Source organism: Meleagris gallopavo, chromosome 5 (assembly GCF_905368555.1).
Source record: "Meleagris gallopavo chromosome 5, MGAL_WU_HG_1.1, whole genome shotgun sequence".
Taxonomy (NCBI): domain Eukaryota; kingdom Metazoa; phylum Chordata; class Aves; order Galliformes; family Phasianidae; genus Meleagris; species Meleagris gallopavo.
Genome location: NC_139408.1, coordinates 20,990,087 through 21,005,852, shown reverse-complemented (window position 1 = coordinate 21,005,852; position 15,766 = coordinate 20,990,087). Strand labels below are relative to the sequence as shown.

The 15,766-nt window shown below is 38.6% G+C and overlaps 1 protein-coding gene across 1 annotated transcript in view; it reads right to left on the bottom strand.

Annotated features, from left to right (window-relative positions):
- TTC17 (tetratricopeptide repeat domain 17) overlaps positions 1-15,766 on the bottom strand; it is a 52,278-nt gene that overhangs the window by 29,758 nt on the left and 6,754 nt on the right. The window contains exons 2-14 of the mRNA XM_085224592.1: positions 10,479-10,568; positions 8,581-8,750; positions 7,526-7,637; positions 6,274-6,405; positions 5,516-5,625; positions 5,106-5,250; positions 4,589-4,728; positions 4,198-4,358; positions 3,488-3,600; positions 2,270-2,410; positions 1,785-1,900; positions 1,098-1,272; positions 468-545 (exon numbers count right to left, since the gene is read on the bottom strand). Coding sequence (XP_085080718.1) covers positions 468-545; positions 1,098-1,272; positions 1,785-1,900; positions 2,270-2,410; positions 3,488-3,600; positions 4,198-4,358; positions 4,589-4,728; positions 5,106-5,250; positions 5,516-5,625; positions 6,274-6,405; positions 7,526-7,637; positions 8,581-8,750; positions 10,479-10,568 — 1,683 coding nt within the window. The remainder of the gene's footprint in view (positions 1-467; positions 546-1,097; positions 1,273-1,784; positions 1,901-2,269; positions 2,411-3,487; positions 3,601-4,197; positions 4,359-4,588; positions 4,729-5,105; positions 5,251-5,515; positions 5,626-6,273; positions 6,406-7,525; positions 7,638-8,580; positions 8,751-10,478; positions 10,569-15,766) is intronic.

The following is a 15,766-nucleotide window of genomic DNA, read 5'->3' as shown; positions in this document are numbered from 1 at the left end:
GGAGGTGGCATTCTGCAGGGTGTTACACAGATGTACATGCTCTGCCCCAGAGTGCTAATTATCCTGACAGAAGACTGACAGTGGGTTGGTTGCCTTTGGAGTACAGGGTTGGGGGGCTAGTGAGGAGGAGGAAGAGCAAAAGGCAGACAGGTGGAAAAGGGAGTAGGTGCAAGCTGTTTTGTTCATGTAAACAAATGTCTGCCAGGATTAGCTAATACATTGATGCTCAATGTCCTGCAGTCACAAAAAGAACAAGTAACCATGGGGCTCTGTGGTATATACTGAGCTAAAGGAAATAGCTATATGTTTGAGCTTCTCCTACAAACCTGAATTGTCAAGCTAGTTTCATCTCACTCACAGGCACATCAAATCTTTACTTCTAAAACAAACCTGACCATTTTGTAAGTATAGAAAGAAGTTTTAAATAAGAATTCCTTGTTTATCTTGTGCTACAAATTTTGACTTACCTTTTTCATAGCATGATCAAGAAATGCTTCCATTTTCTCCCGTGTAATAGCTTGATTGTTGATTCGAGAATGCAAGATCTGGACAAAGGATTTTTTTTTTTTTTTTTTTTTAATGAAATTTTACAAAATATAGCTACACTGGTCATTTAAGTCTCACTTCCCTAAGTATTCCACTTAGTTTACTAAGTAATTCCTAAATCAATCATTATATATTCACATCACATAAGGAGCCAACCTACAAAAAACAATATGAAGGAGTAATTTCACCTTAAAGTTACCAACTTGGAAGAATACAAGAGATACTAGAAATCCCGAGAAGTTGAATCATGTCAAGTAACTCTTAGAAGTTTCAAAATAAAGCAGTAATTTTAAATAAATTAATTTTCTTTCTTTGTGTGCTTTCGGTCAGCATTTAAGAGAGGACAGGCAATAGCCTTATGCTGAGTGACAAGCTCTCCCTTCCTCCAGCAATATTAGAAAGCACTTGATTCCACGTTTCCAAAAAAGAAAGGGAAGCAAGCAAGTCATCTTTTAAACATCAGAAATGGCTGACTTCCTGAACAAGACTTCTAAGGCAAAAAAAGAGGAAAAATTTAAAACAGATGGGAAGCAGTGAGATGTTTCTCTTACTTGTCTTGCTTGATCATCCGGCATCTTCATTTTCAAATCTAGATTATCGTCTAGTTCTTTGACAAGTAGGTACAGAGATTCATTGTTACGAGCATCAGTAATGGAAGAACAGTCTGGTACCTGGGTGTCTTCAAGCCCAACAGCTTCTCTTGGGATATTTAGGATTGACTGGACTCTAGCAATAAGGAGAACCAAGACGAATCAATAGCTTCCCTACCACCACTGCAGTGCTAAGAGAATAGAACAGTATAAAATTATTATGAACTATGGAAGTAGCTACTGCAGCACAGACACTTTTATTTTCCCCTATTTAATAGTAAGCACTGTAGGTTATTCCACAACTAAGCTGTTTTTCTACCTCTGTCCCAAAAGAATAATCTACGTTCATACCTGCACTTAAATCCTCATTCTTTTAGTAATATTGTAGATGTTTCATGCATTCACCTGGTACTAAAATGTCAAGGAACAATCACCATGAAATTGGGTCTGTTACAGTTATAGAAAAAACAACAGTGAAGGAAAATCACTCCTTCACTGGGATGGCCAAAGGAAGAGATCTGAAAGCACTTGTGCTGTTGAACACGAGTTGCATCCACCCTATCCAGAGAGAAAATGTTCATTAAGACATTAAGTGTCAAAAATTATAAAACTAAAATAGAGATATTTAAAAATAAAATTAATACTTGCCTGAATCCCCTATTTTCCGGAGGCAGAAAATAAGTTGGCAGCTCTTCTGGATCAGGAATTTTGGGGAAAGATTTCATACACTCAGAACGCTGAGGCCAAAGAAGATGCTGTTTGTCCTAAAGGGACAAGGAATTTTTTAATTATTTTCTCAACATTTTCAATATTTTAATGAACAAGCAAATAAGAACACAAGGTATAATCTAGAGGAACAAAAGAGTAGACATCTTTAAAACTACTATTTTCCAAATTTTTCCAGAACAGCAGCTCAGTTTTCTAGCTGCGCTGCTATACTTACAGCAGACTTCTTCTCAGCTGCCGTAGAACAACTCTGTCTGTGCTGTAGCAGAGTTTCAAATGACTGGAAACTGGTCCACACAAACTACAGAGACGTTCAGCATGTTAAAGAAGTGCTAAGAAGTTTCATACAAACAAGGACAACACCTCTTTGAAAGAGCAAAAGAGCAAAATCTATGCCATTCACTCACTCTATTGGATTCTACACTCCACACTGAAACGATGGAACGAGCAACAGGGGAAGACTGCAAGGATTGGCTGTGGCCACTTTGGTTTGTATGAAGATCAAAATTCAGAGATGTCATACTTGAAGTCGAAGAGTCTTCACCAAACTAGAAACAAAACAGAATTCCATAAGGAAGAGAGATGTCTATCTAAAGAAGTGGAATGTATACCCCACTATTTACGTAGTTAAACTTCACTAATGAGCTGGAATTTGGGTAGCATTAAAAAACAGAAATTTAAGCTTGATTCACTCATACCATAGAAAAATACTAATATTGTAAAAAAGTCAACAATGAAAATACAACTGCAAATAAGCAAAAAATGCTAAAATGTATCAAGCAAACATTTCTAGCAGGTCATATACAAAAACATATCTACACCATGTATCTCAATAATTCAAGTTGGAGTTATTAAGTCTTACGGCTTACAAAGCCCATCTCAATAAGCTAAATAGGAAGAACACCCAAGAAGAAAACATAATTAAAAATAAATATTCCTGTTTTCTTAAACCGTATGACAGGAAACTCCACAACACATTCCAAATTACAAAAGAAATTAAACAACAATCTTTACGTGTAGCGCTAGCATATCAGTGAAAATTAAGAAAATGAAGTCCTTAGGAATCTTTGCCTCTTTCCTGTCCTCTTTGAAAGCAAGTTAAACATTTACTCCTGTTAGCATGCCTGAAAGTAGTACATTTAAATGAGAGAAAACTGTAGTTTCTCAAGTGAGTAATCTTCGTCCTTCCTAGAAAGATCCAGCTAGCTGTTCCATACAGGTTAAAAATGCAGAGGAGACTACAGAAGTGGCTCAAATCTCCCAGAAAAAGACAACTTCAGAAAAAAAAAAAGTGAATAATGATAATCCTTTTTTTTTATTTTTATTTTTTTAAGTAAAACAAAGCCTTACTTAATAAGAGCTTGACATTCCTAAAACCTACTACCGATCTCAGCTTGCACTACTAGCAAAGTAAACAAGCATTAAATACTTCAAACTCTCAAAAGGGGACTAAGCCACTTCTCACTATAATTAACAAACTCCAAAGGTACGTCCTCTTCTGATGAGCCTCAAAAAAACCCAAAATCCAACCAGCTCAGAAACTCCACAACCCAAAACCTCCACTATTTTGCTAATGGGGAAAACGGGACGCAACTTAAAAGAGCAGTATCAATTCACAGACAAACCTGAACATATTCCACATTTTCAAAAATGTCTCCACGGTGATAGCGAACAGGCTGGTCCCACTGGCAGTGCAAGCTGTGCTGCTGGTTGCTCAGTCTACAAATCTGATGGTTCCCTGCATAGCACAGAACATGTTATTCTACAGTCTAAGTGAGGTTATTGAGGAGATGAGAAGTGTACAGTAAAAAAAACCTCCACTTCCTCCCAAATAATTTTTTATTTTTATTTTTTAAACCCACTCATCATGAATTCCATCTTGTAAAGACTCAAAAAGTACTTATTTTGAGAACAGGCCATGATCACTAGTTTTAGTAAGCAAAACAGAACAGCAACTCAGGGCCACCAAAATATTCAAAGAAGTTACACCCTGAAATTAACATTAGGGGATCTATAAAAAAGGAGGGGACAGACTCTTCAACAGAGCTGTTGTGATAGGACAAGGGGAAATGGTTTCAAACTAAAAGAGGGGAGAGATTCAGATCAGACATAAGGAAGAAGTTTTTTACAGTAAGGGTGGTGAGGCACTGAAGCAGGCTGCCCACAGAGGACTCTGAGCACCCTAATCTAGCTTTAGATGTCCCTGCTCACTGCAGGGGAGTTGGACTTGATGGACTTTAAAGATCCCTTTCCAACACAAAAGATTCTATGTGGTTAATCTGAACACATGTAATTCTTCATTCTTACAATAAGCATGAACTCTGAAAGGTTGTACCTAATTGAGCTTCTTTCGCCATTTGGGTCTCATGAATTATGTTCCTCAGGATTTGTTCCTCCTGGATGAGCTTGTATTTGTCTAAAACGTCTTGCTGCCTGAGGTAATGGTCATGCTGCTTCTGATATTCCTTCAATTCATTTAAGGTTCGCTGAAGCGATCTTGAAAATTGGACAGTAGAAAAGATTCGCTTTGAATGTTTTTCAAATAACAACTTTTCCCATAACACCGTATATTTTCAGCCTTGTTCTGGGTTGCTTAAAGTATTAATTTTATCATGCAGCCTAAGAAATTTAAAAAGTAAACCACTATTATTCTATTGGAAATGTAAAGAATTGATGCAGCAGAACAATAAATTGAGACATTTCCACTACGATGGTGCTTTAGTTACCTATGTTGAGCTTCCAGTTTTTGCTCTAATTTTTGCTGACAGAGTACAGCATGCTTCCTTTTCACAGCTTGCTCAAACCCCGGCTTGGCCTGTAGAGCATGATCGTAACACAGGACCGAGTGGTTGTACTCCCCGAGCATCTGAAGAATGATGGAAAGACAAAGAGAGAATGAGCTATTATCTTGTAATATCTAATCAATTTTCTTGATTTTTAAATAAGTCATCAACTCAAAATTTAATCCGCAGTAATGAGTGGCCTGCCTGCAGAAATTAAAGCCACTCTATCTGTTAAGGTGAGGCTGTGGGAAAATTTCCCTTGTATTTACTTCTAAGTGCAAATAAAAACTTTTGGCAAAGACAGAGTTCTGAGTGAAAATATTTAAACAGAAATATAAACATCAAGCATGTAGTGTGTGTAGCACAAAATGCACTGTAAAAGACTAAAGCATTACAAGTTAGGCCAGAAAGATTAAGTATTGTTTTTCTCCAGGTATTGAAAAGTAAAGATGATATTTACTGCATATATATTTCCCAAAGTGTAATAGCTGGTAAAGAAGTCACTGTAATCCAGAGCTGCGTGGACCACAATAGCAGCATCCGCAGAGAAGTGAGCTCGGTGCAGAATATTTGCCAAATTTACCAATGCAATGTCTTTATTTTGCCTAATTAAAAACAAAAACAAAACAAAAAAACCAACCACCATTAAAAGGTCAGACTAGGTAAGGATTGTGCACAAGAACACACTCATTCTTCAGTTACATACTAAATATGGATTTTGAAAAAAAAAAAATAATCAAGTGTCTAAATCATATATATGCCTAAGAATATTTAACAGTGTTTATTTCTTTCATTCTTAAAAATCTGCTCAGTAATTAGGACAACTAGAAAAGCAATCTGACAAAAAATATCTTCACCAGCAATTCTCACCTGGAAGAGAAATGAAGGGCACGCATGGCACATTCTACTACTTGGTACGGTTCATTCTTTATTCGCCAGTAAAAAGAAGCCATATTATAAAGTACCCAGGAAGAAGAGTTCTGCAGTAAAGAGAAACACAAGAACTGTACTATCATCTAAGATGAACTAAAAGGTCATCCGTGGCTTTAACTACTAAGGGATGGAAAACTGAGCATTAATCTGCTCTAAGTTTTCCTCTTCCTCTGGAAAGCTGGCATTTGGCAACGTCTGTGAATATTCAGGAAGAATGAGCTAGCACATAGGTGTATGAAAGAAACACAACTGCTGCATTTTATACTGGTGAAAATTCAAAACGAAACAAGCAATGATGGAATTTTACACAACAGCAGCTTCACGGAGTTGGAACAGAATTCCTGTGTCTTGCAGGAAGGCATTTAAAAAAAAAAGCGTGTGACCTTTAAGTACCCACATTTTTGTTTAAAAGCTCTTATATCCTAACAGAATAATGAATGTGGCCTCTATAGGCCACAAAAGTAAGAGAGTCATAAAAGGTGACAGTATCTGTTTACTGGGTTTGCTAATGCTTTCTCCTGTCTCTGCTTACCTTACTGAAAATGTTTTTACTCTACCTTTTGTAACTGAAACATAAAACCAGAATATATGTGAAAGGCTAGTACTGGATGTGACTGCATGTCCTAGGCATATCTAATCCTCTGAGTACTTTCCAGCACACTTTTTCAACATACTGTAAGTTTACAGCTTCATACCTTCATTAGCCCATCATAAATACGATGACCTATTTCCTCTATACTTCTTCCCAGCCTCCGTGATAAGTATGTGAAGATTGGATCTTCTTTAGGTAATAAGGGTGCAGAAAGATTAACTCTTTCCTGGACACCCTAAAAGAAAAAATGAAGATTAATTTTACAGAAACTAAATTCCTGAGAAATACACACAAGAACATGACTTCCAGGAAAATTTCCAGTTTTACTATTCCACATTCCTATCATCCTCTCATAAGATCTCTGTGACTTCACAGGATAGTGTCACCTTTGCCAGATGAATACCATATATTACTATTGATAAGAAAACACTCGAGCAGTCATTAATACCAATTCTTCCAAGAGCAGTCTTTGCACGATGAATGCTATAGGATAAGCATTAACTTCTGGTAACTTCGTATTACTTGGTAGCTATCGGTGTCATTGGTCATCACTGAAGCACTTAACTCATGTTTGTGAGGTTACACACTATAGAACTGCCCTCTTCTCTTGTTTTCTTGTTTTCTGAATAGAAGAGGTACAACCAAACCCAGGACTAGAACTAGAAAACTTCCATTCCTGTTTTCTTTATGAGAAAATACTTACTCATAGATGAAAAACTGATTTTGAGACTAGTAATAAAATAAACATAACGAGATGAGTGCTAAAGCTAGGTCTGCGTTAAAAAATCTGCTCAACCAATTTTGTTGACCACAGCAACTTTTGCATCACACTTCAGCTGTGATCATACTATAGCAGATGAACTTTGTATTAGCAAAGAGCAATTATGTCATCCTCTGGCTTAGAGCTTGGAGTTCAGATATCAAGGCGACAGTCAGCTACGTTATAAAATGTTGACAGCCATACAAACAACTCAATCTCCATACACCTTTATGATCCTGCTCAGCATTTTCCTCTCTAATTTGCAACTGAAACAATCCACAAGATAGAAACATTTAAACATGCACATAAAAAACTGTCATTTTACTGATGAAACATGTCACGAAAACAAAATCCTAAGAACATTCTCTAAAATAAGACCAGTAGAAACAAGAGACAAATGTGTATCTGACAGAAGCATTCTCCTATAATCAAGTACTTCAATCACAGTAAAATCATGATTCTAAAGAAGACCAAGACAGCCTTCAAAAAACTGCATTACCTTTCAGCCTTGACTCACAGTTGCCCCTAGGACTTCACTGTTTCTCTTCCAAATAGAGGAAAAAATAAAATAGCACATTTCCATTTGCTCACTTACCCGTAAGTGCTGAAAAGCATGAATGCTGTATGGAAGATCAAGAACTTTTGTACAATCTGGCTGCTGCAAGTCTGGAGGCACTGGAGACTTTGTGTCTATATAGTCTTCAGGCCTGAGGACAGAACATAACACAGTGGACTCCACATCAAGATACCTTACACCTTCAGAGATACAATGATGTAATTGACAGACACAGTATTCTGATTTCATCTACTGTTACAAAAGCTGTGTTTCCACACACTACACCACTTCTGAAGCCTACCCACGCTCCAGTTCCCAGGATGCCAACACCACAGGATAAATAAATTGATATCTGCTTTAGAGAAGATATCAACATTTGGACAGTTGCCAAAATGCACCACTTCAACCTAGTTTATCACTGCTACAATTAATGAGTGTTGGTGGTATGATTCATGATTTATATGCCAGGCAAATGACCATGCATGCAGATTCAACGTGCCCTGCACCCCCCCAAACTGAATTTCACAATCAAACAAGGACAAACAGATAGTTACAGGTGCAGATGAAATTATCTGAGGACAAAATTCATCTTTTCCCACCTCATGTTCAAAAAATCAGAAGTACAAAATCAAAACAGTTAGCTTTGAAGCAAAAATACAAACAGAGCTGCATATCAGACTGCCCATACAGCCTTTATTTGCTAAAAGCATAGGAAAAAATTTGACTGCGGGCTTCAACATCTTGGTCTTCCACACAAATTTATGACAGTTCCCACTACAAGAAGCATACCTAGCTCAAAAAATCCCCAACACTCAAGCAACCATTTGCTCATATCATTACAGAGTTACACTGACTGGGAGCCTGGGAAAAGCAACGAGAAGTCTCAGGTGACAGCTAACACCACAGAGTTCGAGGGAGACAGTGCCTCCTTTTTGTAACTACAGGTAGATGTTGTTTCAATGTTATTTCACATTAATATAAAATAAAACAACTGTCATCGAAAGAACAGTCTCGTGAAAGTATTTTTCTTTTTAATTGCAAGAATTTTTTTTTTCCTTTCAGTAAAGATCTTAAAATACAAAACAGCTCATTACCGGATATCTTTGCTCTCTAAGGTGATGTACGTGCCATCGTACAGATCTAGGTCCCCCAAGGGCACCTTTGCTTTAATGCAGTCCGGGTCTTCTTTATTATGCCTTTGTTCCAGCCCCGTGTCCCTGTCCTCATTTTCCTCTATATGAATCTTTTGAGCAACTAACTGTTTCTGTTGGAAATAGAAAAAGGAAAATAGAAAAACGCATATTGACAAAAGCAAACCGTACAGTAGCGAACAGGTGAACAATTCAGCTTTTTTCTTAAATCAAAGTGAATTTCAAGGATATGTAAAAAGTTCTATTTAGATAGAAAATGAGTACTTTCAATAGAGACAATGCAACTTAAACAGGCTTTTGTTTTTCCTGCTGTACCTAGAAAGAAGCCTTATAGGATTTCAAATTCACTGTTGCTCATTCAGAAAATGAAGTAGTAGTTAACAACTTATCAATTTTGTCACATTTTATCCCTTCTCTTAAACTTCAAAACCTCACGAAATTAGTATCAGAGACTGTAAACAAATGAACTCTTAACCAGTCAGTATGCAAACTATAACTAAGGCAGCAGGCTAAAAGGAATAGCAGGGAATAATTTCTGCAGATCAGCTTACAGTGTGCCTTTGGGGCTACCCTTCACTTTAGAAACCTTATTCCTGTAAGTAGTAGAGGCTCTGCCCAGGACATTACATTGTACTTAATTCTCACCCAGATCTGCAAACTGAAAATCCGTTAAACATCACAATTTGCATGTGTTATATGAGAAGAAATTTTGCATTTTTAATTAAAGCCATATATATTTGCTAACACATTAACATGCAATAATCAACACATTTACATTAATGACATCTTGTGCAAAATCTTAAATCATTTTTGCTGAAAGTCATTTGTATGGCACAAATTGTGCATTAGTCATTTACAAACCTGCAACCCATGCCCTAAACAGCCTAAAGTAACTTTTTCATCCACAGTGAAAATGCCCAATGACACAGAGATGAGTATACCTCAATAAGAAAGACTGGCTGAATGTAGTCTCATATGGGGTAGTCCTGCTTTTTTTTCATTCCTGTATCTCTGTTCTACTTGCCTGAGGTTATCTCTGGTGCTCATTTAACTTCTTAGGTAGCCAGTTACTCTGATCTGACAAAATGCAAGCTGGCACAAGAGAAAGAAGAGGGAATGCATGGCCAAAACAAAGTCTGAGTGCTATTAGCTTTAGGCATTTAAGTTTTAGTTCCCATGAAAGTTATCAGTTTAAAAGTTCACTGAAGCTCTTTTCAGAACAGTGTTTTCAAAATCCACTTCAACAATAATCAGGCAGCACTTCTGTGATGTGCATGTGACAGAGCACAGGTTGCCCAGAGAAGCCATGGAGTCTCGTCCTTGGAGACATTCAGAAGCCACCTGGGCACCTGCTCTGGTTGGCTCTGGGTTGGACCAGATGGACCCAGAAGTCTCTGCCAACTTCAGCCACTCTGAAGCTTTAAAGGGGCTTTAAATAAAGTCACAGTGGTGACATGTCCTACACAGAGCAGGGAAAATGGTCTGACCAGCCCAGAGAGGTGTACAAGGAAATTCCAGTCTCCTGTGTGCGTACTCTCACTGCCCACAGGACATACTCTCAGTAGTTGCTATAACAAATCTAAGAGAACACTTCCATAAAAAGTTCTGGAAAACAGTAGCCAGCAATAAAATCAAGTTCAAACACACAGATGCAGCTGAGGATAATGATAACCAATTCAACAAACCTGAGCCACAAAAACCTTGAAATCTGAAGAATTCTTTATCCACTTGTTGGAGTTGTGCTGATAATGACTTTTGTTCCTTGTCTGCGTCTATCACTAACACCATTACAAGAAAAATCTGTATCTTAAGAAATGTTTGTGGTTAATGTTATGCTTTACCTCCAGCTCTTTGAGGTAGTTAACTGTTGTTTCTTGTCTCATTAGTATTACCAAATCATGTGGGTTCCTCAAGTTCATTGGTGAATCCACCTGCAAGACAGTTCAACAGTCTGAGTAAGGCATTCCCCAAAGAAAGTGATTTGAAAAGATAGGATTTCATGCTCATTCCGCTACAGTTTGTTATTTCAGAGGCTTTTTGCTCACTTAGCATTCACAATATACCTAGATTTTTAAGCTGTATGTTCAACTGCATTGTGATCTGAAAATCCAATTCAACCCATGCTTTATTTTCAAATCTAGTTTATTCAGGTGCACAAGTTCTAAGCACAAGAGGCAAGTGAAACCCTCACAAAATAACGTCACTATGAGTACTTACCGCTGAAGTACTAGGTAACCTTAAACACAATTGCAAAAATCTATTTTCTCTTACAGCTTTAAAATTCCTCCATCAAGTCTCTCAACAGGCAGAAAGTACTTCAGATTCAAGTCAACTCCTCTGTACAACCAATTTAACACACTGGCCTAGCATTAAGTCTTCCAAGGTTCTATTGCATTCAGGATTGAGGAGTAAATGAACAAAATCAAAAGGTAATCAGACAAAGATTGAAAACTCTATTAGAGAAGACCATGCCACAGCTTCTACAACTACATACAGGAACTGGCAGCTCAATAAAGTGTGACATTATGGATAAGTGACAGACAAGAGAGGTTATATGCTGACTTTTACTGGTCCCTAAATGGCTTCAGTAAGATGCAGCTCTTCATTCCGCAGCTGAAATATCCCAGCCCTGTCTCCTTGCCAAGCCCAGGCTAGGGGAAAGTCCCAACAGTGGAAAAGATGCTCTGTGGGTCTCACCACAGCCTTTCAGTCCTGGATCCCCCATTCTGTCACCGCAACAACAGTTAGTCCCTTGTGTCACCTCTGGAGCTCATTAGTTCAACAGGACATCATCTGCTGTTGGCTGCTTTATCCGAACTAGTAAATTAAAATTAGCTCAAGGAAGATCAAATGAATATGCGAACAAAAGGAAATGGATGGGAATATGTGATGACAGGATCAGAAGAAGGCTGGCGAGGACAGCAAGAATTCCAATTTTTAACATGTTTTTTTTTGAATTTTGATGAGTTCATCCCATTTCATAGGATTGTACCTCTGCTAAGGCAGATGATCCACAGAAAGGTATCCATGGGTCTGCTCAGCTTCCATTCAAGCTTTCAGAAAATGGAACCAGCTACTGCATAAAGACATACACACCGCCTGTGTTAGCACTTAAACCTCCCCTACAAGGGCTGCCCATCACTTCCTGCCATAATCTGTTCCTATTTTTTAATTTGCTGAAATAATAGGAACATTCTGTGCCAAAAGCGATTGCTTTTTGTTGCCTTTATGTAGTCTATCTGAAATTGGATGGAAAAGCCTACCACAAACACATGTGCAGCAGAACCTCTGAGCTCTCACTTTTTTTTTTTCCCCCCCATCTTTCCAAACAACTTGGGCATGTTTCTGGAACTCTCTTACTGCAGAGAAGTGCAGATCCAGCAGGACAGCAGCAAACTGCTAGCTCACTTTAAAGTGACCTCTCAACAGATCAAGCCTTGAGCCAGATTCTGTTGGCTACAAGTCAAGTAAGAAGCTCAGAACTACTCTCCCTCGACTCCTAACTGTTATGTCTACCTCTTTACAAACCCCCTTACTAAGCAAGGACGTGTATCCCCTAGGCAAAGACAAACATTTGTCTGTGTTCCCTCTACCTCAAAAATAAAACAACAATCTACGCAATGTTACTTTTGGCTCAATTCCTCTTCAAATCAAAAGCTGAACTGCTTCCCTTAGCAAGTAGACATTTTGGAGGGTGGCTATCTACACAGCCCAGATACTCAGGCATGCCTCATCTTATTCCCTGGTGAATTAATGCTTATACTATCAGATGATGTAATAATTGATCCCAGCTAGATTTTACACTATGAATCTGGAGAGTATGGATTTCACTGTTGCCAAAGGGTGATAGATTATCCACAATGATCCCAGAAGCATAGAAAATACTCTATTGAAAAAAACACTGTCAGCTGAATTACTAAATTCCATAGAACTTTGCCTACAGCTGTATTTCTTACTTCCTGTTATGGGCTCCACCTCACTTTGAACAGACTGCTCATAAAACTGAGTTTCTGTGATGACTGAAGTACTGGTTTGTAGCTCATCTGCTAGAGGAACTATCGTGGTACATCCAAACAAATGAAGTATGGCTCTGCGAAGAAAACAAAGTTACACCTTAATGTTTTAAGCACTTAACTACACATTCCAAAATAGGAGGACTGTTCCTGCCTACTGAAGGCTGCTTTCATGATACTTTATAGTTGCTGAGAGCAAAGGTAACAACGAGCTCTGCCTTCAGTGACTAACTGCACCTGGGGAGTGACTGTTTGCAAAACGTTATACAGACATCACCATTTAAAAACCTCATTAAGAAAGCTGAATGATCTCAGGTGATCATTCGTTCAGAAAGAGAATGATATTGAGAAATGGTTTCCATTCAGTTTTTGACAAAACAATCCTATCAGAGTTAGTTCTGAGATTAGGGTGTGAGAATTTGGGGTGGTTCTATACCAGCCATGCATGCACAGGTTGACAGAAAAGCACTGACAGGTCCACAACTGTGAGTGGTTCCACATTCCTATCAAATGATACCTGGCAGCAGAAACAAAAGCGACAAAAGCATCCGAACAGCAATATCCTTGAATTCACTCAAAAGTTATGTCATCCACCAGGAAATGCTATCAAGTTCAGAAGCTTAAGCAGCACTCAAGAATTTCTTATTTAGTCTTCAGATTTTTGCTTTCAGATCTGACCTCAGTTTGTCACCTGGAAATGAGAACCTTCTAATAATAGCAAAAGATTTCAACCTAGTAGAAAATAACTAAGAAATAATGTTACCAGCTATTATTTTCTTAAGACCAATGTAGTGTCAGAACAAAGAGCTCTAAAACCAAAACCTCAGTAGTGCACCTAACCTTACATCTATATTTCACTATTTTTGACAACGAAATGTCAAGATTTCCATTGTAAGAAATTATCAGAGACTCACTATTGGCTCCCAGAAATAAAACTCCATTTAGATCCAATCATTTTCGAAGAACGACCTGAATGGGAAAAAATTAAGCAGCAACATCAGACAATATCAGGTTTGCAAAGGAAACTCCAGCACATACAAGTGCTCAAATCATCTTGTTGGCTCATAAAACTGATTTAATGCAATGTATGGAATTGTATGCAATTGGCAGTTACACTACACGATCTTGCAGGTCCTTTCCAATCTTGTGATTCTATGATTTTATGTATCAGTACTTTTCTTCAGTTTTTAACTGAGGAAACACAAAGCATCCGGATCTACAGAGGAACACCGTATGACACAAAGAAAAGCAGGTTCTTAATGGAAAACTACAAGAGAGACCCTGCCTACCAATCAGAAAAATTGCAATGGCCTGGTCCTCACCAGGCATCAGCCTGGAGGATGATGGTGCTCATGCTTGAGAACGTCACAGAATTTGAATTGCTGTTCCCTGACTTGCTTAGGTGAATCCAAAAAAATCACCCTGGTGCCAGGTGGAGGAATCCTCCCTTTTGTTACTATCTGTAATCTAGCTCTACTGTGAGAAAGCTAACTCAGTTCAGCTACAAAGTAATTTAAGAGGACTGCTTCATTGGTTACCAGCCCAAGCTGGCCTCAGCAGGCACATCGCTTCCCATTCGCCCCACAGAAGTATGGCTCAGGAGCTGCCCTGAACACACAGCCTTCCCCTCTCAGATCTAGCCAGGAAAACTATCAGGACTTAGAGGAGCTGAGGATGTTACCATTCGTTCAAATGGCACTGGAAAACGTTGGCTTTTATAGTTTGCTTTTATGCGATACGGACAGCGGCCTGCCAATGCTACAGATCCTTCACCCCTTCAACGCCTGCACCTCACGTGCCCTCTCATCTCATCACGACAAAGAGCAAAACCACAGGTGGTTACTGAGATTTAGCTCATCTCCTGCAAAGCTCCCCAGAATGCTCTTTCAGGCGGAAAAGCAGTGGAAGCCAACTTGCAGAACACCTCAGGTTAGCAGGGACTCCTGTGCCAGAAGAGATGCTCCATCCAATTATTTATTTTTAACCTGGCTGGTGGCAGAGCTCTGTGCTCATTTACTCCTCCTCTGGAGTGCCGAAACGGTGACATTGAAGACAAACTGCTTGAAATGCTAGAATCTGACTTTGAGTCAAGCATAGTAAACAGGGAAAAAATAGTGCTGAAAAGCCTTCCTTGGAACTCTAATGAGTGCTACAGCTACGCTGCAGAAATCCTGCCAGGAAACCACTTCTAAAATAAGTGTTCGCTGTTCAACTTTGCCCAAAGGAGAAAGTTTCTCTATAAAGCACAGTTCAGGTTTATTCACTGTCACAACGTACACCCAGAACCTGATTCGGCAAGACACACCGAACCTGTGCAACAGAAAAAAAGACACAGGAGTTGAATCAAACCCTCAAGCTCTGGAAAGCCTCCTATATTACCTGCACATATCAAAGCCTCTGAACACTTGGGCTTGTAATGTTTCCCAACTGTTCCAGAACATTTTTTTTCCTTACAGTACAGTTACATTATACCAGGAGGTAATTCTTTTTTTTTTTAGATAAAGAGTAGATTAATGCCTCAATCAACTATTTTTAGGTAATACTCTCTTTTCTTCTTAAAAATAATGCAGAAATTCCACTGTTTATTGAGGTCCAGGAGTGCCAAAATCAGAACAGCTGAGCACACCCTAAAAGCTATGATAAGCAGAAAGCAGATGATGAGAGGAAGAAGTTGGAAAAGGCACTGCATTCACCTATGGCGTGCAGCAAAATGGGCTCCTTGTCATACAGACCATAAATACTGAACCTTTTGTCACGTCACTTGCAAAATAAAAGCAATTCCCACTCAAATAGACCAACTCCTTGTGGCCTCAAGGAAGAGAGAAGGATCTTAAAAACTGACACTTGCCTTCTGTTATATTCCTGCCAACAGGAGATGCTCTACACAGTGTGATATGACCACGGTATTTCCAAAAAAGCTGCAGAAATTTCTGTGTAAGTTTCAAGGCAAGACAAGCTACTAAATTGGAAGACATACTCTGTGGCTTACCTAAATGATGACCAGGGAGTGTAAGAAGGTTCCAATGGATGTCACAAAGATTCATATAGAAAAAATGGTCCTGATTTTTTTAAATAATATTCAGCTACTTAAAAAGTTACAGCTGTAGTATGCTAAA